The sequence below is a fragment of the Chlorocebus sabaeus genome, chromosome 23, assembly GCF_047675955.1.
Source record: "Chlorocebus sabaeus isolate Y175 chromosome 23, mChlSab1.0.hap1, whole genome shotgun sequence".
In the NCBI taxonomy this organism is placed as follows: domain Eukaryota; kingdom Metazoa; phylum Chordata; class Mammalia; order Primates; family Cercopithecidae; genus Chlorocebus; species Chlorocebus sabaeus.
The window spans coordinates 35667761-35689435 of record NC_132926.1 but is presented as its reverse complement, the minus strand read 5'-3'; the positions used below and the strand labels follow the sequence as shown (position 1 = coordinate 35689435).

Genomic DNA, 21675 nt, shown 5'->3' with positions numbered 1-21675 from the left:
ATCATCTATCTTCAGTATCTCATTTCTTGCTGAAAATACTGTTTCTCAATGATAGTGACCTAATTACTCGTTTGCTTTTCTCACACATGTCACTGAGTAACAATACCAAAACTATCACTAACAATATGATTACTGAAGATAGTTTTTGTTGTTGTTATGTTTAGGGCATGTCGCTGTAGGAATGCATAATCAAATTACTGTGTTTTAAAGGCACTTGGAATAATTGTTTTCTGTATAATTTCTATATAATTATTCCACTGACTGTTACACAGGCTCATTAAAAAAAATAATTATGGAAAATATTACCTGGTTTCAAAGTTATGAAAACAGTCTGTATTCCAAGAATATATTCCTGGGTTGTGGTTTCTCTGTTTGAGTATTGTACATGAAAAGCTGGTAACCAACTCCAAACCCCCTCAATTTGGAGCTTCATGGTCCTCACTAATTTTCAGACTTGGGGTCTGTTCCCACCTCCTCTGTTCTTCAGATGAGATAGTTAATTATTGATTTTTTATTTTTATTTTTTAAGTGACAGGGTCTTGCTCTGTCACCCAAGCTGGAGTACAGTGGCACGATCATAGCTCACTGCCTCAGCCTTCTGCCTCCTGAATAGGTGGGACTATAGGTGCACACCATCACACCTGGATAATTTAAAATTTTTTATTTTTTGTAGAGATGGAGGGTCTCACTTTGTTGCCCAGGCAGGTTTCAAACTGCTGGCCTCAAGTGATCCTCCCACTTCAGCATCTCAAAGTGCAGGTGCAAGGAGTATGGGTGTGAGCCGCCTTGCCCAACTGATCCATCTTCTAATTCACTGATTGTTTCCTGATGTCTCCATTCTGCTCTTGAGCCAATCCAGTGAAATTTAATTTCAGTTATTTTTAATTTCTAAATTTTCCTTTTGGTTGTTTTTTTGTAGTTTATGTTTCATTACTGAACTCTTTTCATTTATTTTAAGTGTGTTTTTCTTTATCTCAGGGAGGTCTGGTTATTGTTGCTTTAGAGTTTTTGACTATCAACATAGGAGGCTTAGTCTGATCATTTCAACTTGTAAGTTACCTTGGACTTGACAACTGTTGAATAACTTGATAATCAGGTCATATAGACTTAGTTTCTATTGGAGTTTTAGCTGCCATACTATTGCAACCATGCCACTCTGCAACCAGGGATTATGCTCAGGGCAGAGCTACGAGGTGGGTGAAATGGGAGATTTACTCCCTTGGAGTTGTTTCTCTAAATTTTGACTGTCCTCCCTATTGCTTTATGTTTGTTCATCAGGACTGTACAGATTCTGAATGTAGTTGTGTTTTGTTTTTTTTCCTTTTTTTTTTTTCTTTGAGTTTTCTAATTGTAATTAACAGGACCAGTGGGTTGTAGTAGGTAGTGTACGATGTCCTAGTGCAGTTGATACTTTACTACTTTTTTTTTTTTTTTTTTTTTTTTTTTGGTGAAACTGGGTCTCACTTTGTTGCTCAGGCTGGAGTACAGTGGTGTGATCACAGCTCACTGCAGCCTTGACCTCCCGGGCTCAGGTGATCCTCCTTCCTCAGCCCTAAGTAGCTGGTGCAACCACATCCAAGCTTGTGCAACCACATCCAGCTAATTTTTTTAATTAATATTTTTTGTAGAGATGTGGTTTCACTATGTTGCCCAGGCTGGTCTCAAACTCCTGAGCTCAAGTGATCCTCCTGCTTTGGCCTCCCAAAGTGTTAGAATTATAGGCCTGAGCCACCGTGCTGGGCCTTCCCTTTACTTTTTATTTTAGATATAATTAGATCTTAAAGTCTTCATAGAATGTTGCGTTTGAGTTTGTAGTTTTGGTTTGTTAAGAAATATTAAGAACTATAGTAGGTAGGATGCTGTATCTGTTCTTTAGCTTTAGAACTGCTTAATAGCATTATTGTTGCCATTAAACTCCTTCTTTTTGATAGTTTAAAATTTAGTACTCTCAAATTGAGTGTGCAAAACCAAATTCCTAAGCATTCAAATCCCTGATCACAAATTGCTTTGCATTTCTTGGTTTTCTCAATTAATATGTTGATCAGTTATTTTTACTTGAGTCATTCAGTTATCTTGTAAAAACCACATTTGGTTCTCTGTAAATAACTATTGGTAATAAGAACATGTCGTTCTTCAGTACCCTCATCTCCCCACTTGTAACAGGCTGAAAGTAGAAGTCCTAGCTATAAAATATGTTCCGTAACATAAGAGAATGATATTTTGAATCAATTCTTAGGTGTGTTGTTTGGACCGGTGATGAGCGGGTCTTCTTTTATAATCCCACCACTCGTCTTTCTATGTGGGACCGGCCTGATGATCTGATTGGCAGAGCAGATGTTGACAAAATTATTCAGGAGCCCCCTCATAAAAAAGGAATGGAAGAATTGAAGAAACTAAGTAAGTTTTAAGTTAGGAATTTATCCACTGATTTTAACGTTCTTTTATATTTTGATAGAAAATGTGGAGGTCATTTAGAAACCCTTTATTTTTCAAAGAATATAAGAAGTGTTAGAAAAAATAGACTGCTATCCTAGTTTGAGTGAAATAATAGAGATTAAAAATATGGAGAGAATTTGGATAAGACTGTGCTTTGTAAAATATGTGTGTCTTTAATTTATTGTCCTACTCAAGATTTTCAGTTAGTCCAAGATATGGTTGGTAGTGTTGCTACTTGCTTAGTGCTTATCAGTACTACTAAAATGCTCCTCAGTGGGCCTTTTAGCACCTTTTGTGACTAGTAATATATTTCTTGAAATAATACAGTACAAATTTTTAAAAAATAAAAAATCTCAGTCTTTTGAATTAGATGGTAAGCCCCTTATATTCCTGAGACTAGACACCTAAACCTTACTAAGAGATTATCTTTTAATCGACCTCATATTCAGAGGGCATTCCAATATATTGAGTACAATTATTTGTATGTAATTTTTGTTGTGTATTTCTTATTGGTAATTTGCCATTGTATTGATATGATTGTGTTTTTATAGAACTGTGGCCCCCAAGTGGTATAGAAGCAAGATAAATGAATTATTTACTACTTCTAATGAAATAAATCCTAATGTGTATCATTTATAGTCATTGAGACATTTTCATGCATTATATGTATGCTGAATTATAAGTAATTTCTGAATCAGTGCAACTTTGGTGCTGAAGGTACTAGGCTCACCTTCAGCAATACTTGTTTTATAGGTATGATAATAATACTTTATAGCTATGGTATTGAATGATGTTGGAACAATATGTGATTTGCTTTTGTTTTTCATGAATTTGTTTTTAAATATTTGATTCATTCATTTGATAAATACATTAACATGCATCGTTAAAAGGTACTATAAATCCTGAATCAAGAAAGCTTTATTTTATATATTTGTAAATTTAAGGTTTAGGCAAGAAGCATTTCAAAATGAATTGAATTTAATGTAAAGGGAGGATAGAGGAAGTATAGAATTATGCTTTAATGGTTTATAAAGAGATGAATATTAAGAGGTGATTAAGAGGTGTTATATAAATAGTAATTTTTAAAAAGAAATGTTTGTGGAAGATATGCATATGACTTTGTAACAATATTTGAAATGTTTCTGCCAGGGCACCCAACTCCGACAATGCTGTCGATCCAAAAGTGGCAATTCTCTATGAGTGCAAGTGAGTGAACTGACTATAAATTGCAGCTTCTTTTTAATACTATTAAAGCAAGTGTTCTGGTAGTGATTAGCAGAAGGATTCATGCCTAAATATTTTAATTAAATTTTGTCTTATAGTTAAAGAGGAACAAGAATTAATGGAAGAAATTAATGAAGATGAGCCTGTTAAAGCAAAAAAACGGAAGTAAGTAATATATACAATTTGATTGAGGTAGATTATATCTTTTAAAAGTTGATTTGGTAATAATTTTTGATTGGAAGGGACAGGTAATGTGAATGTTGTTAGGAGGCATGATTGCTCTCTCAGGCCTGATAGTAAATAGCTTTGTTTTTCATTGTAGAAAGAAAATGTGTCCCTTTTTTTGCTAGATTTGTAAAAGATTTGGGTATTCATATATGTATTATGAAGTCAAATGATAGTTTTGGAATTAATTCTTTTTGGAAATTTATTAGTTCTCAATTTTATAAAAAGTTCGTTTCCTCCCTTATTTAGACCCCAGTAGATACCATTCCAGAGATCTCAAAAACAGACACAGAATTCTCCCTCTGTATATGGTTATCTTGTGACTTACCTAGTCCTTGAGTCTGGTCATTACTACTTGGTGAGGAGTGAACCCATAAGCTTAGGAAGTGCTCTGCGAGAAAGAGACTGCTAAGAAGTAGTGGCATTAGCTTGGCCAGTGCTCTAGAGTTGGGTAAAATGTAAATGTTATGGTGGGGGGAAGGATGGGGTAGAGGGTATGCATGTATGGGGAATGGGACCATTATTTAGCAGCAAAAAGGAAAGTTTGAAGACATTAACAGGAACTGGTTAATCGTAGTCCTTATCTGAAAAGGACAGATTGAATGCAGCCAAATTATGGCAAATAAATCAGTAAGACAACCCCTATAAAGGGTAGTTCTTTTTAAAAAAATTTCTTTATTGGAAACAACATAAAAGATATGAAAGAATCACTCATAATTTATCAGCGTAATGTAGCTATTCTGATTTTTGCAATTGACTTTTTAGTTCTTGACCAAATGTAATTTTTATTAGTTGTAATTAACTGATTTTGTGCTTTTTTAAAACAAAAAATACCTAGAATAAGACATTTGTTTTGTTAATTATTATAAATGACTGTATTCATTCTGTTTATGTACCATTATTTTGGATGTTCCTACGATGTTAAACTTTTAGGTTGTTTTTAATTGTTTGTTCTTATAGACAACTCTGTAAGGTTTTTAACTGCTTTTATCAGGAGAATGTCAAAGAAGTCCTTTATGTGGATTGCCCGAGCTTCTCTATTTAGGTACAAAGCTAAAAGCCTATTTTTCCTGGCTTAGTTTTTCTTTTATTTCCTTTATTGAGATAGATAGTGATAGTTTGTATTGTGACATTTTCATTTAGTATAGTTCTATAAAGGTTATCTGTTTTCATTAGTTATTATATTTCTTGGATGTCTTTTAACTCTTTTAACTATTTAAATAGTTTTAAAATTATTATTATAAGAGGGTATATTGTTTGGCAAATTGCTTTTACCTGTTTGTTTTGTGCATATCTTAGGTCACAGACTATCTCGCTAAGTTCCTGCAGGTCACGGACTATGTCTTCTATTTCTTTTGATTCATTCCCTAAGTTGCTAAGTACCTCTCACTTGCATTTGTGGGTTAGCCTTAGTTCCATTTAAATCTCCGGGGCTACCTACAGTTCCCTGTATAGCATGCGTTTGAATTTCCACATGTTCTGTTGTCCTGATTCCATTAAGTTTGTATAGGGAATAAGAGCCAATTTTAAAAATATGCTTAGCAGATCATATTTAAGAAGGAAGATCTGCTGAAATATACACCCAGATATTATTGAATTACATACATTTTTGGATTATTTACATGAATGGGCCTTTTTCATAGTGCATATGTTTGAGAGGTGCCATGATTCCATGTTTACAATTTCACTTGAGTACCACACAGAAACAGGGTTGCCCTTACCCCTGAGGTGCATTTTTGGAGGAACAAGAAGTAGTTTAGTCATTGATGAACAGTTCTAATTCCACCTAACTACTCCTGGGCCCATGTTGCTCTCTGGGACCTGTCCTTCAACTTAAATCTCAACATATCACCCAGAAAGTGAGTAATAAAAAGTCAGGTAGGTAAGGTATATATCTTACATATTCACTTGGCCAAGATTGCAGATATTTTAGTTTTATTTTTAAAATAAATGTTTGAGATTACTAAAACATAATACCAGTTAATACCAATTTTTATTAGATTTTACAAAATATTTTATGTATTTATAATGTAAAACATTTTGGAAAATACTGTTTTTTCTATATTTCAAGAACTAAAAAAATTATATTCTGTGCTGTTTGATTCTGACACATAGAGGTTTGCTGCAGTGTTAAACTTTTTTTTTTTTTTAAAGTAAGATTGTTCCCTTTTTATGTTATTAACCAGTGTCAGGGAGAGACAGCACATTAAAGGTGTATTTTTTTTCCTAATAATGTAGCCATTGTAAATCATTAGAAGCCCATTTTAATTTTGTTATTATGAAAGTTGTTTATCCCTTAGAGTTCATTTGAAATCCTCAATATAATTTGTTTTTGCCAAAAATATGCTGCTCAGTAGTGAGTCTTGAAAATTCCTTTGATTTTAAGATTTCTAATAAGATCTGAGAATTAATATTTTGTCAATTGATGTCTTATATTTTATTTTTTATAGGAGAGATGATAATAAAGACATTGACTCAGAGAAAGAAGCTGCCATGGAAGCTGAAATTAAAGCTGCCCGAGAAAGGGCCATTGTCCCTCTGGAGGCTCGAATGAAGCAGTTCAAGGACATGCTGCTAGAGAGAGGGGTCAGAAAACAATCTTTGGGGGAGATATTTCTGTTTTGTATAAGTAATATAAATATGTCTTGCTAAAAGGTCAAATCTAAGGTTAGTGCTCATGTTATGGGGGGGGGATAAGGGGATTTTTAAAATTACTGTACATTTTTTGCAACAGCCTTTTTCTTGGCTAATCTTATCATATTTAACTAAATGCCATTTTACTGTCCTTTTAAGTACAAATAACACTTAACATTTATTGGGTCATTAAATTGTGGTGAGTAATATAAGACGAGTATTAACATTACAGAATGGCGGACTGCTTGGGATAGGTAAGGTATATATGATTATTCTTCCTTTAATATCTTCAGAATGGCTTTTGTTAAAGGAGAACTGATACTTTGTGATATTATTATCTGCAATTTAATTGAGAAGGGATTTCAACTATTTGATTATATTCACAGATTGATTTGAATAAGTAAGATTGTTCAATTTTAAATCAGAACATTGTTCACAAGATTGGAGCAAGCATGAGAAATCAAAATACAAATCTTCAAGGCTTTTTCTGATGTACTGATTTTTAAAATGTCACACAGTAGTGGTTATTTTAATGAGCAATTAAGTGTGTGTTACTTATATAATATAGGAATGTTCAGAGCCTATTAGTGTAGAAATTTGCTGTTGCTAGCCTCCCACTGCTTGTCATTTATTAGTGATGGAAACTTCAGTATGGTTTTATGTCTCCTTTATAAACAGATATCCTGTAGATTTCAAGCAAAATTATGACCTTTATATTTATAGAGCAAACTTAATTATGAGGCAATACATTTTTATTTTAAAGGTGTCTGCTTTTTCAACATGGGAGAAGGAGTTGCACAAGATAGTTTTTGATCCCCGGTACTTACTTCTCAATCCTAAAGAGAGAAAACAGGTAAAAAGGAAAATGGCATTAACTAAGAATGTATATCTCTTGCCAACATAGTTTTTAAATTATGAAGAATAAAGTACCATCCCTTTTTTTTTTCTGATACAGCATTCAAAAACATAGTCTTGCATCTTAGAACATTCTGTGTGTCTATGTGTGGACATTTCTACCTCAAAAGTCTTGGATATTTTTGTCCTTATGCCTCAAACACCTAGGTTATGTGTAGTATGGTTTTAAAATTGATTTCAAATGCTTTTACTAATTTGCTTTTTTGGGCCAATGATGCAAATTTAGAGTAGAAAAATAGCAAAATACAGATGAGTATAAAGGAGAAAAAAGGCCACTGTAATCCCATCCAATAGATATGACTACCATTGAACACTGGTTTATTGAATACCAAACAGCCTTCTTGACCATTATGTGTCAGTATTTACATATATATGTGTGTGTGTGTGTCCTGTAGATTGTACTGGAACATAAGTTTATGTCTCATACACAACTACACATACAAAGTTCACATCTAAGTAGCATCTGTTAAAATATCTGTTTTCATCATAAACTCAGAAAAACAGGGTCCCTGTTGAATTAGTGTTGCTTTTTATTCCCATAATGATTCAGTGACATATCATTTCATGGTTGCCTCTTCTAAAGCATTGCACACTTCCAACTTACTTAATTTCTGAATTACCTGAACTATCCTGACACTGATCTCCATAAAATGGTGAGTATGTGGAACCATTTGCTATAGTGCTGTTAAGCTGTAAGATTTCATTTGGTAACAGTAGTGCCCATCTTTGATATTTTTACTCTAACAATTAGAATAATTCTTCACACGGTGTGTGCCATTATGCATGTAGGTCTAATCATGGACTTGATTGAAGGGAGAAAATTTACAGTGTGCCAGATAAGTATTTTAGTACTTGGAATAGAAAGACATAACTTCCTTAATGTATTTGCATCTGCATTTTAAGCTTTGTGTCTTTTTTAAAAAACAAAAAAACTCTGTGTACATTTTTTATTCTCATTTCAGTTTATGGCCCTATCAAAATTTATAAATTAGCCTTGATTCCTTACTTTTCCCACTGCTCCTTTACAGTCTTATCAGCAAATCTATAATCTACCTTCAAAAAATTTTCAAAATCTCACCTTTTATTAATCATTTCCCCCATTAACACCCTAATCCAAGCCACCATAAACAACCCTTATCATCTGTGTAGCCTATTATTGATCTCCTTCATTCCATCTGTTCTTGTTCCTCTTTAGTCAAGTTCTTTTTCCACACAACAGCCAGACTAATTTTAAAGTTTAAGTGATATTAAATTAAGTCACTGCTCCCTTGCTTAAAACTGTCTAGTGCTTTCCATTTCATTGAGGATAAAATTGAAGTTCTTTTCATGGTCTCTAATATTCTACATATACTTATCCCTGTATACTTCTTGAAGGTCTTTTTTAGTGTTTGTTGATTATAGCCACACTGGCCCTGATATTACTTGAACAAGCCAGTCATTCTGGTATTTGCTATTCCTTCTGCCTGAAATGTTTTTCCTCCAGGTGTTAGCATAGCCAGCTTCATTTCATTAAGGTACTTGTCCAAGTGCCTTCTAATCAATCTAAGTATTATCTCTTTGCCTTTTCTAATTTCTTTATAGTGCTCATGGCTCTAATTATATAAAATTGTGTTTTTATTATCTGTCTCCTCCTCCTGCAAAATATAAATTGTATGAGGATAGAAACTTTGTCTTCATTGCTTTATTTGTGGTGCCTGGAACAATGCCTAATCTAAATATCTCTGAAGACTTTAAAACTTTTATGACATATTCCTCCTGGTACTGAGTGTTATAGTGAAATTATAAGTAACATATTGAGAACTGTAGTTCTTTCCCAATTTTTGAAGCATTCTATGAGCTGATGGTGCTATCTCCTTAATAGAAGTACATTTGAAAAGAGAAAATATTCTTCTAGTGTTCTGTTTTCAATAAAATCTGTAGTTAAAAGTTCTCATGCCATTTATTTATTTATTTTATGTATTTATTTATTTAGAGATGGAATCTTGCTCTGTTGCCCAGACTGGAGTGCAGTGGCGCCATCTCATCTTACTGCAACCTCTGCCTCTTGGGGTTCAAGTGATCCTCCCACCTTAGCCTCCCAAGTAACTGGGATTACAAGCGTGCACCACCATGGCCGGCTAATTTTTGTATCTTTAGTAGAGACAGAGTTTCACCATGTTGGCCAGGCTAGTCTCGAACACCTGACCTCAAGTAATCCACCTGCCTTGGCCTCACGTGCCTTTTAAATAGAATTCTTCTCTCAACAATCAGAATGTAAGAACTGAGAAGTAGTAGTAGTTAACATTTGGCGTTTAAAAATAAACACGTTTTTTGAATACTTGGTTTTATTATTTGCATAAGAGTGTAAAGTGAACAACCAGAAAGGTGCTAGGTTACACATTACACATTTGCACTTTGTAATTTCATGTTTGCAATTTGTGCTTTGATTCAGAAAACACTAGTAACTTCACTGGAAATGCCTTGTAATATAAAATTATATTTCAGTTGTCCTTTTCTAGTTATTTGTAGATTTATGCACATTCTATATCATTATAAAAGATATATTTTATATAATTGTAACCATAAATTTTAACTTAGAATTTTCCTTTGATAAAGGTCACTTAAGGGGTCTGAAATGTTTTTGTTTGTTATGACAAATTTTAATTGAAAAACATTTTTCACAAAAACTAGACCATTGCCGTATAGGATGCTACTAGGTTCTGACATAGATAGTAGTTATGCTAATAACACTTTAAAATAAGTTCTCTCTTATTTTAAAATAAACATTTTAAAAACTTTTCCTCTAAGAACTGGAAAAAGACAAGACAGGATACCCACTCTCACCACTCTTAATTCAACATAGTACTGGAAGTCTTAGCCGGAGCAGTTAGGCAAGATAAAGAACTAGAGGGTATCCAAATTGGAAAGGAAGAAGTCAACTTGTTTGTTTTTGCAGATGACAGGATCTTACCTATAGAAAAACCTAAAGACGCTACCAAAAATCTCTTAGAACTGATAAATTCAGTCTGGGCATGGAGGCTCATGCCTGTAATCCCAGCACTTTAGGAGGCCAAGGCAGGTGGATCACATGAGCTCAGGAGTTCAAGACCAGTCTGGCCAACATGGCGAAACCTCATCTCTACTAAAAATATCTCTACTAAAAATGGAAAAATTAGCCAGGCATGGTGGCGCATGCCTTTCATCCCAGCTGCTTAGGTAGCTGAGGCACGAGAATTGCTTGAGTTCAGGAAATGGAGGTTGCAGTGAACCGAGATTGTGCCATTGCACTCCACCCTGGGTGACAGCAAGACTGTCTCGAAAAAAAAAACAAAAAAACAAAAAAAAAAACTGCTAAACTGATTCAATAAAATTACAGGATACTAAATATCCAATACAATAGTGTTTCTGTACACAGTGAACTAGCTGAAAAATCAGGAAAGCAATCCCATTTACAGTAGTACCGAATAAATAAGATAACTAAGAATAAATTTAACCAAACAGGTGAAAGACCCCTGTAAGGAAAACTTTAAGACCCTGATGAAAGAAACTGAACAGGATACAAAGGGAAAGACGTCCCAAGCTCATGGATCACAGTAATTAATATTGTTAAAGTGGCAGTACTCCCCAAAGCAATCTACAGATTCAGTGCAGTCTCTATCAAAATATGAGTGACATTCTAAACAATGTCACTGGAAGAAAAAACCTGGCTAGGCAAAGTGGCTCACGCCTGTAATCCCACCACTTTAGAAAACCAAGGCAGGAGATCACTTGAGGCCAGGAGTTTGAGACTGTCATAGCGAGATTTCTCTACAAAAACATACAAGCACTAGTCAGGTGTGGTATCGTGCACCTGTATAGTCCAAGCTGCTTGGGAGACTAAGGCGTGAGGATCACTTGATCCAGGAATTTGAGGTTACAGGGAGCTATGACTGCTACTGCACTCCAGCCAGGGCAACAGAATGAGACCCTGTTTCAAAAAAAAAAAAATTCCTAAAATTTTTGTGAAACCAAAAAAGACAAAATAGCCAAAGCAATCCCAAGCAAAAAGAACAAAGCTGGAGGTATCGTAGTACCAGACTTCAAAATGTGCTAGAAAGCTGTAGTAACTAAAACAGTATGGTACTGTCATAAAAACACATAGACCAAAGGAACAGAATAGGGAACTCAGAAATTAATCCATTTATTTATAACCAACTTATTTTGACAAAGGTGCCAAGAACACTCACTGTGGAAAAAACAGTCTCTTCAATAAGTGATACTGGGAAAACTGGAAATCTATATGCAGAAGAAATGAAATTAGAACCCCACCTTTTACCGTATTTGAAGATCAACTCAAAATAGATCAAAGACCTAATTGTATGAACTGAAATGAGAAAACTACTAGAAAAAACCATCGAGGAAATGATCATTCCAGACATTGGTTGGGAAAAGATTTTACAAATAAGACCTTAAAAGCACAAGCAAGAATAAACAAATGGGGTTATATCAAAACAATTCTCCATAGCAAGGGAAACAACAGTGAAGACATCCTACAGAATGGGAGAAAATATTTGCTAACTACTTATCTGACAGGGAATTGAATGTCCAAAATGTACGAGGAACTCAGTCATCTCAACAGAAAAAAAAATCTTAACAAATGGGCAGATGATCTGAACAGACATTTCTCAAAACATACAAATGGCCAATAAATATATGAAAAAATGCTCAACATCACTAATCATTGGGGAAATGCAAATCAAAACAGCAGTGAGGTGTCTCACTCCAGTTAGGAAAGCTTATATAAAAGAGGAAAAAATAACAAATACTGGCAAGGATACTCAGAAAAGGGAACTCTTTATATACTGTTGGTTAGAATTTAAACTAGTATATCCATTATGGAAAACAGTATGGAGGTTCCTCAAAAAACTACAAACAGAGCAATGATATGATCCAGCAATCCCCCTACCAGGTATGTATTGAAAGGAAAAGAAATCATTGTATTGAAGAGATATCAGTACCCACATGTTTATTGTAGCACTGTTCACAGTAGCCAAGATACAGAATCAACCTGGGTGTCCAATAACAGATGACTGGAAAGAGAAAATGGGGTTTCAACCACAAAAAAGAATGAAATCCTGTCATTTGCAGCAACATAGATGGAACTGGAAGTCATGTTAAATAAGCCAAGAACAGGAAGATAAACATCCTATGTTTTCACTCGTGGAAGCAAAAGAAAGTTGATGTAGTAGAAGTAAAAAGTAGAACAGAGGCTACTGGAGGCTGAGAAGGGTAGGGAGAACTCGGAGGATAGGAAGAGATTTGTTAAAGCATATATAATTAAAACTAGATAGGAAGAATAAGTCCTGGGGTTCTGTAGCACTGTAGGATGACTGATTAACAGTAATAAGTAGTTTTGAAGAGCCAGAAGGAGGATATTGAACGTTTTTCCAACACAAATGATAAATGTTTGAGATGGATATGCTAATTATCTTGATCTCATCACTCTACATGATATGTATTTAAACACGTTTTGATTGTACATGTATTGAAACACAGTAACCCCATGCATATGTACAATTATTATTTGTCAGTTAAAAAAAACAAAGCCCTGCCCTTGAACTCCAAGAGAAAACACCAAAATAAACTTTTTGATATCTCGTTTGTTATTCAGAGCTTTTTAATATTGACAGTATTACAGTGTGGTACTGTGTTACCAACACGATTACTCGGAATTGTCAACCATCTAGGCCACTGTTACTGAATAATTTGTCATTGAATCATTGTGAAATTAAAAATATGAGAATCAAATAATGGAGACATTTTTAGTAAACGTATTTTGAAACATAGAAAAGATAAAACCATAAGTGAAATTTCACAAAATGAATATATCATGTTCAAAAAAATGGAGCATTGCAAGCACTCCAGAGCTTCAGAGCTACCTTGAAGGCTTAAAGGGCATAGCCCTTTAATATACATTTTTGTTCATGCCTATAAAAGTGAACTTAACAGAATTATTTTTAAAATTTACTTATTTTCATTGTATTTATTATGAAATTTTGTTCATGAGTTGAGGTTATGAGAAAATAACCACTTAACATAGGGAACATAAGGCCAAGTGTGTTGGGAAGCATGACACAAATAATTAGGAGCAACTTGGAAGCGTAACACAACCCCTAATTTTTTATGAGATTTTTATCTTAGAGAGTGATTCCTAACCTTGGTCTAGGGTAGCACAGCAGAGGGAATATGAAGTTCTTTCTAGATTCTCAAAGGAAAGTGAATATAAATTTTATGTGTCATTTAATACTTTTATTTAAAAGTAAGTATATACTGAGAAAAGACTTGGAAACAACTTTCTCCCTCTCTTCAGCATGCAAGTACTTTCAAAAGGTTTTCTGCAGTGCTATACTTAGAGGAAATTGAAGATGACTTATATGTCTAGCAGGGGACTAGCCAGGTAATCATAGATACAGTAATCTGTGGAGGATATGTTCCAAGTCCCCCCTCATCTGTGGAGGATATGTTCCAAGACCCCCGGTAGATGAAGATTGGTAGACATACATGGATTGACTTGGGAAGATGTCGAAGGTATTTTGGAACATTTTGTTGTACTTGTTACAAAGATGTTCATAGACCTGTTCCCTACATAGTAAGTCTTTTCCTTTTTGTAGCTTCTTGAGAGAATGTGCAGGGAAAATTCATTTGAGGCCTAACATACTTGGAAAAACCTTTATTGGACCCTTATTTGGAATTGTTTGGCCAGCTAAAGGCATTGCTCTGCTTCTAGTGTTCGTTGTTTTCGAAGCCATTCGTGTTCCTTCATATGTGAATCTGGTTTTTTTTTTCCCTCTAAGTATGTAGCTCTCTTAGTCCTTAGTATTCTGAAATGTCATAGTAGTGTTTTTCCTAGAGGAAGGGTCTGTTGTGCTGGGCACTTGGCTGACCTTTTCAATGGGAAACACAACTCTTTTAGTTATGGGAAATTCTCGTGTTAATTTTTCTCTGTTTTTTCATTCTGGGACAGAATTTGAATTTGCTTTTGTGGATTGGTCCTTCAAGTTTTTTCTCTTTCTTGTTAATTACCTTTATCTTTTTATTTAACTTTTTAAATAATTTCCTCGCCTTTATCAACCAAGTATTTAGATTTTTAAAATTTATTGTGTCTTTTAATTTCTAGGAGTTCTTTTATGTTTTTTGAGGTTTTTCTTACCTTATGGGTGCATTATCTTAGCTCTGTGAGGTTGTTTAGGAACATTTTTTTCTTTTAAGTTTTAATTTTTCTGTATAGTTTCTGATTCCACTAAGTTTGTTCTCTTTAGATGGGATTTTGTCATGTTGCCCAGGCTGGTCTTTAACTCCTGAGCGCGAACGATCCTCCTGCCTTGCCCTCCCAGAGTGCTGGGACTTACAGGTGTGAGCCACCGCCCGGCCTGTTTGGGTGTTCTTAGCGTCTAGGTGGGCCCTCGTACTTTGGGGCTATGCTGCAGAGTGGTGGTTCTCAACCACAAGCAGTTTTGCCCCCAGGAGACATTTTTGTCACAATTGAAGGGAGTGCTGCTGGGATCTAGTGGCTAGAGGCCAGGGATGCTGGTATACATCTTACTGAAAACATCAATGTGCCAAGGTTGAGAAACATGCTGTAGGGTGAGTTAGGCTGGTTTGTTAAGAACCCCTGGAGTCCATTGTTTTAGGCTGGTCAGATTCCCAATAAAGACCTACTCTCCTGGCTGGAGGGCTCAGATCTCTCTACTTTGGATCTGAGAAAACTGTGTCTTAGTATTTGGTATGTGTTTGGTTAATCTCCATGTTTTTAGTTTGGTTTGCCTTATTCGCTGCCAATTCAGGTTCCCCCGGTTCAAAGACACTCTCTTTTATTTTCTAGAGCAGGCGGTCAGCAAATTTTTAAGTCAGATAATTTGTATTTTAGGCTTTGTGGGCCGTATGGTCTCTATTGTAACTTTGTAACTGCTGTTTAAGTGTCAAGTACCTATAGACATACATAAGGGTCTAAGCATTGCTGTTCAGTTAAAGCTTTATTTATGGATACTGTCGTTTGAATTTTATTTAGTTTTCATGTGTCATGAAATTTTCTATTTTTCCCCTCAACCCTTTAAAAAATGTAAAAACTCTTCTTGAGCTGTATAAAAACAACCCATAGGCCATAGCTTGCTAATTGTTTGCTTTAGAATAGTCACTTGCCTTTTACATTCAGAAGTGGTGGTGCCCAGAAACATTAAGTTGGTGAGGGAATCTAGCAATTTAACAACTTACTAAATAGCTTTTCATCCTTAAAATACTCCTTATTTTAGCTATACCCCATCCTCACCTCCATAGGTATTTGATGCTATGTATTCTTGAGTTGTTTGAGGAGATTCTGGTTTCAGAAGAAAAAACTTGAGTTGCCTTTTTGTTTTTCTTGACTGCTAGGTTATGTTGAGTGCTCTCATATTTGTCACGTCCTTTTCCGCTTGTCCCATCAGCTTTGCAAGTTGCTGTTTTTTTTTTTTTTCTCAATTCCTTATTATTGTTGGTTTGTTACTTACAAAAGAAGTTCTTCTGTCATTTTATAGGGTGTGAAGTAGGCAGTAAATAGATGATCAGTTCATTATCTTGACTATTATTAAGTGGGGGAAATACAGAATAGATGAAAAGCATGATTACATTGTAGTGAAAATACTTAGGTCTTAAGAGAAGCACAGAAATAAAATATACTACAGATTCCATACCATTGATATTTCTTTCTATAAGGGATTTGGGAAGACTGTGATTTCTCTTACGCATTTCTGAATTTCTTGAAATGTTTATAATAATCATGTATTTAATTTATAATCTGGAAAAAAATTAAAGAGGGTTTTTGCTGTTTTCTTTCATTCTTGAAGCCCTTTAAGTAGAGAGCTGTATGCTTGTGTAATATTTCAATGAAGCTTTACAGTGAAACTTGGTATAGATTATCTGTGTATAATTATCTACAGTTAATATATTTTTCCTGGTATAGTTTGGACAAAGACATTGTCCAATAATTTGGTAGTTAAATTACCTATATGAAAGATTGACTTGTCAAATTTGTTGATTTTTGTAATAGGTGTTTGATCAGTATGTAAAGACCAGGGCAGAGGAAGAACGCAGGGAAAAGAAAAATAAAATAATGCAAGCCAAGGAAGATTTCAAAAAAATGATGGAAGAAGCAAAATTTAATCCAAGGTATGTGGTTTGTTTCTCTTAAATATCAAAGTGTATTTATTTTCTCCTAAGATCAGTTTTTAAAAATTAAAAAAATATATATTTTTTGGCTATTTGGGCACTAAAAGCTCCTTATTTGATTATCGGTTTTGGCCAAAATGTCTAATCTTTATTTCTTACTTGTTTCCTTTAGAGGAATCCTAAATGCTCTAAGAAGGATACCTTTGATTTAAGTGCTTCCCTGGGGGAATAAGTTCTTTAGAAACTAGTATATGATAGAAAATCTGTGCCCCATCTTTGTAAAGATTCATACATACTAAGTTGCAGAGGAAGAACATTATTTTGATTAAATTGAAGTGATAAAGGACCTTTTACCACTTCAGTTTCAAAATTTTCTAAGTGTCTAGAAATGGTTGTGTCTGACATTTTCAGTTGATTGATAATATGTATTAAATACATATAATGGGCTAAAGACAGTGAGACATTTTAAATTTATTTGCCTAACTTTATAATAATAGTTACTGGGTATCTTATGTGCTTATTTGCTCTTTAAAACATGTATGTCTGCATTTATACATACATGTAAACATGACTGAAAGCAGACAGTTTTTTATATATGCATACAGATATTCAGTCTTCAGCACAGGTAGTTTGATTTAGGTATTTATGTGATACCTGTTTTACATGAGATAAGCAAATTAGGTAGCTTGCCTAAGTGAAGCTGGGATTTCAACTAGATTTCAGTGTTGCACAGAATTGTACAGGCAGGGGGAATTACTCTTATTTATGACTTAGACGTAAGAGTAGTGGTGTTAGGTTACTGTGAATACTTCAGTATTCTAAAACTGTCGAGTAGAATCATGGAGTCTCTGGTTAAATGGCACTTATTATAAAGGTTCATCTTATATAAATAGTTAATTTTGTCTGTGGAGGTAGGAGTGATGTTTAAGAAGGTATGTTTAGTATTACAGTTTTATATTTGAAATATGGCATTTAAGTTTTAGAAATAAAAGCTAATAGAGTCTTTGTGATATGAAGAATGTAATATTCTTCAGGGGTAATAGAGGTTCAGACTGTCCAGGGAGTCCCTGAGTTATTTCTGAGTCAAAAGAATGAGTGAAATCATGGGTCAAAATAGTTGAGTCTGTGTTATAAAAGACTTTTGGCGGGGTGGAGGGGGGCAATTGAGGACACTTGGTAAGAATTGGATATTAGATGTTATTAGAGAAATAGTAATGTTCTTGGGTATTGTGATTATGGAGGAAAAAGACTTTACTCTCAGGAGTTGCATGTTGAAATATTTCTAAGTGAAGTCTTAAGATGTCTGCAGCTTATTTCCACATCATTCAGCAGAATATATTTATTAAAACTCCATATGGGTCTATGAATAATTGAAACTCCAAAGAGGTTTCCCTTTGGTAGATCTGACTAAGTCTTACCATATCATAGTACTCTACTGGTGTTCTTTTCAGGCAGGTAGAATTGTTGAAGTGATCTGTACTATGCAGGTTACTTCATAAAATGAAACGATCAGGCACTAAGGGCATTGTCCTGTATTGTTATATTGATACATCCAACTCTGGCATATAAATTAAGACCATTTTTAGTCCTAGAAGAGTGCAAGGAGGAAAAACTTTAATATGAGAAAATATTGTCTGTTGGCCTAATTTTTTTTTTTTAAGTGGGAGAAATATTGCAGAACCTTTTAGTAGAGCTAGTAAATATAGAGCACCAGAGTTTGTTCCAACGGGAAAGAAAGGGGGAAATTACTGAACTGTGCCTGTGTCTTGTATGTCTTTTTTCTTTTTAATGAAAATTTAAGTCATGCCTCCCATGGTCGGTTTCTTGTCACTACTATCTCCCTGTGACCCACCACTAACCGTTACCCACTTCCCTCCAAAATATTTTTTATCCTGTTTGTTTTAAAGTAGTTTTTCATGGTTAAGAAACAAGTCATAAGAAAACATCTCCATGGGAATCTAATGCTAAAGGTTCACTTTAGTCTTTTCTTATAAAAAGTGTCAGGTATTTTACCTGTTACCTATAAGTGATAGAAGTAAGTCTAAAATAATTCAGTTATCACTTTACATATTGATTTTCCACTTTTTGAAAGGTTTTTTCTTTAATCATAGTTTATTCTTTAATCATAGCAATGCAGGTTGATTATCCCTTATCCCAAATGCTTTAGACCAGAAATCTTTTGGATTTCAGATTTTTTTTTTTTTAACTTTGGAATATTTGTATTATACTTACTGGCTGAGCATCCCAAATTCAAAAATCTGAATTGAATGTCTTGTTGGCACTAAGTAAGTTTCGGATTTTGGAGCATTTGGATTTCAAATTTGGGATGCCCAACCTATGCTTGCTTTTTCTATCTTAAAATTACAAAGTGAAGTGCTTAATTTATCATGAAAATAAAACATTTAATGGACTACATATGATCCCTTTTCTGGAATATACATTTTTATTTTACCATGCCATTTTATTATTGTTACGTATCTATTGCTCAAACCAGATTTGCAATATATTCTTTGTTAAAAATGTTGAATTAACATTAGCTATTATGATTAGTATTGGTTGCATACAAAAGATTATTAGAATCTAGCCTTGGTCAGCAAAGCTTAAAAATAATAAATGTTGGTTGGGTGTGGTGACTCACGCCTGTAATCCAAGCACTTTGGTAGGCCGAGGCGAGTGGATCATGGGGTCAGGAGATCGAGACCACCCTGACTAAGATGGTGAAACCCGATCTCTACAAAAAATACAAAAAAATTAGCCGGGCGTGGTGGCACCTGTAGTCCCAGCTACTCAGGAGGCTGAGGCAGGAGAATGACGTGAACCTGGGAGGCGGAGCTTGCAGTGAACCAAGATCACGCCACTGCACTCCAGCCTGAGGGACAGAGCTAGACTCCGTCTCAAACTCAAAAAATATATATATATATATATATATAAAAAATATAAATGTTAGCTGTGAGTGATACTTTTAACCTTCAGTTGATGTTTTAAGTTCAAAATTGAGATTAACTGGCCAGTTTTTTGTTTATAATTAAAAATATCTTTGTTGTAACACATAAGAGAATGTTTTATTTTTGCATTTAAATAGCTAAATAGTTTTTGAATGGGCTAATCTTTATTTTTTTCTTCTAAAACCATGCTAAGTATAGGCTTGTTAATTCTAAGAGTAAATTCTTGACTGGGCGCAGTGGGTCACACCTGTAATCCCAGCACTTTGGGAGTCCGAGGTGGGCGGATCAGAAGGTCAGGGATTTGAGACCAGCCTGGCCAGTATGGTGAAACCCCATGTCTACTAAAAATACAAAAATTAGCCGGGCGTGGTGGTGGGCACCTGTAGTCCCTGCTACTTGGGAGGCTGAGGCAGAAGAATTGCTTGAACCTGGAGGCAGAGGTTGCAGTGAGCCAAGATCGTGCCACTCGTGAAAGCTTCAAATATTTAAAATATATACCAAATATATGAAAGCTTTATAATGCCTTTTATTTATGGAGAAACTTCTTTTTTAAAACGTAGGCTTATTAGCCCTCATAAGCCTCCTCCTTTTATTTAACATGTTTGGAGTTTGCTGAGCTTTTTGAATTTATAAATTGATGTTTTCCATCAAATTTGGGAAGTTTTTGGCTAGTACTTTTTCTGCCCTCCTTCATTCTTTTCTCTTTTTGGGATTCTAATCACACATATATTAGTGTTTGATATTATCTCACATGTCCCTGAGACTGTTTCCCCTACCTCAGTCTTTTTTCTTCCTCCTCTTTGGATTAGATAATTGTTAGTGATCTAACTTCATATAATTGACTCTTTATTCTATTGTCAACTCTCATGTTAATCCTATCCAGTTAATTTTTTTTCATTAGTTTTAGGTTCTTATTATTTTCTGCATCTGTGCTGAAACTCCTTATTTGTTCATTCATTTTTAGATCATGTTTTCAGTTCTTTGAACCTATTTTTCTTTGATTCTTTCAGTGTAATAATAACAGTTTTGTTTATTTAGTTTTTTTTTTAAGAGGCGGAGTCTTGCTCTGTTGTTCAGGCTGGTATGCAGTGGCTCAGTCACAGCTCACTGTAGCCTCGGACTCCTGGGCTTAAGCAGTCATCCTGAGTAACTGAGACTGTATGCGTGTGCCACCATGCCCAACCAATTTTTAATTTTTTTGTAGGGACAGAGCCTCACTGTGGTGTTTTTTTTGTTTTGTTTGAGACAGAGTCTTGCTCTGTCACCCAGGCTGGAGTGCAGTGGCGTGATCTCAGCTCACTGCAACCTCTGCCTCCTAGGTTTTTCTCCTGCTTCAGCCTCCTGAGTAGCTGGGATTACAGGCGCCCACCATTACTCCCAGCTAATTTTTTTTTGTATTTTTGGTAGAGACAGGGTTTCACCTTGTTGGCCATGCTGGTATTGGGACTCCTGACCTCAAGTGATCCACCTGCCTTGGCCTCCCAAAGTGGTGAGATTACAGCCATGAGCCACCATGCCTGGCCACGCTATGTTTTTTGGTTTTTGTTTTTTTGATAAAAGGCCTTGCTCTGTCATCCGGGCTGGAGTGCAGTGGCACGATCTCGGCTCACTGCAGCCTTTGACTCCCAGGTTCAAAAGATTATTTTGCCTCAGCTTCTCACGTAGCTGGGATTACAGGCATGAACCACCATGCCCGGCCGGAGTCTCACTCTGTTGCCTAGGCTTGTCTGAAACTCCTGGCCTCAAATGATCCTCCTACCTTGTCCCCGCTGAAGTGCTGGGATTGCAAGCATGAGCCACTGCACCTGGCCAGTAATAGTTATTTTAAAGTTATTGTCTACTTATAGCAACATCTGGACATCTTGGGTTCAGTTTCTATTGACTTCAAAAAAATTTTTCTGTGGATCACATTTCTTTGTATATTTAGTGATTTTTGATTGAATATTGGACTTTGTGGCTAATATGTAGAGACCCTGGAGTCTGTTACCTTTCATTGAAAAGTGGATGTTTTTGTTTTAGTAGGCAGTTCATTTATTGGTTGCCACCTTTAGGCTTGACTTTATGTTTTGTTAGTGTGAATCTCTGAAAGTGTAATATGTTTCTTTTAGCCTTCCAGTTCAGTTTTCCTTGTGGATCT

The 21675-nt window shown here is 35.0% G+C and overlaps 1 protein-coding gene across 13 annotated transcripts in view; it reads left to right on the top strand.

Moving 5' to 3' along the window:
• TCERG1 (transcription elongation regulator 1) overlaps positions 1-21675 on the top strand; it is a 63800-nt gene that overhangs the window by 28511 nt on the left and 13614 nt on the right. For 8 of the 13 annotated variants that reach the window (XR_012090828.1, XR_501712.3, XM_008014854.3 and 5 more), the window contains 7 exons: positions 2237-2397; positions 3586-3642; positions 3759-3825; positions 4880-4930; positions 6336-6471; positions 7283-7372; positions 16475-16593. Coding sequence is in view for 9 of the 13 variants with exons in the window: in XM_008014854.3 (XP_008013045.3) it covers positions 2237-2397; positions 3586-3642; positions 3759-3825; positions 4880-4930; positions 6336-6471; positions 7283-7372; positions 16475-16593 (681 nt within the window). In the remaining 4 variants the exon portion in view is untranslated. The remainder of the gene's footprint in view (positions 1-2236; positions 2398-3585; positions 3643-3758; positions 3826-4879; positions 4931-6335; positions 6472-7282; positions 7373-16474; positions 16594-21675) is intronic. The other 5 variants (XR_012090829.1, XR_012090827.1, XM_008014855.3 and 2 more) reach the window with 1 other exon arrangement.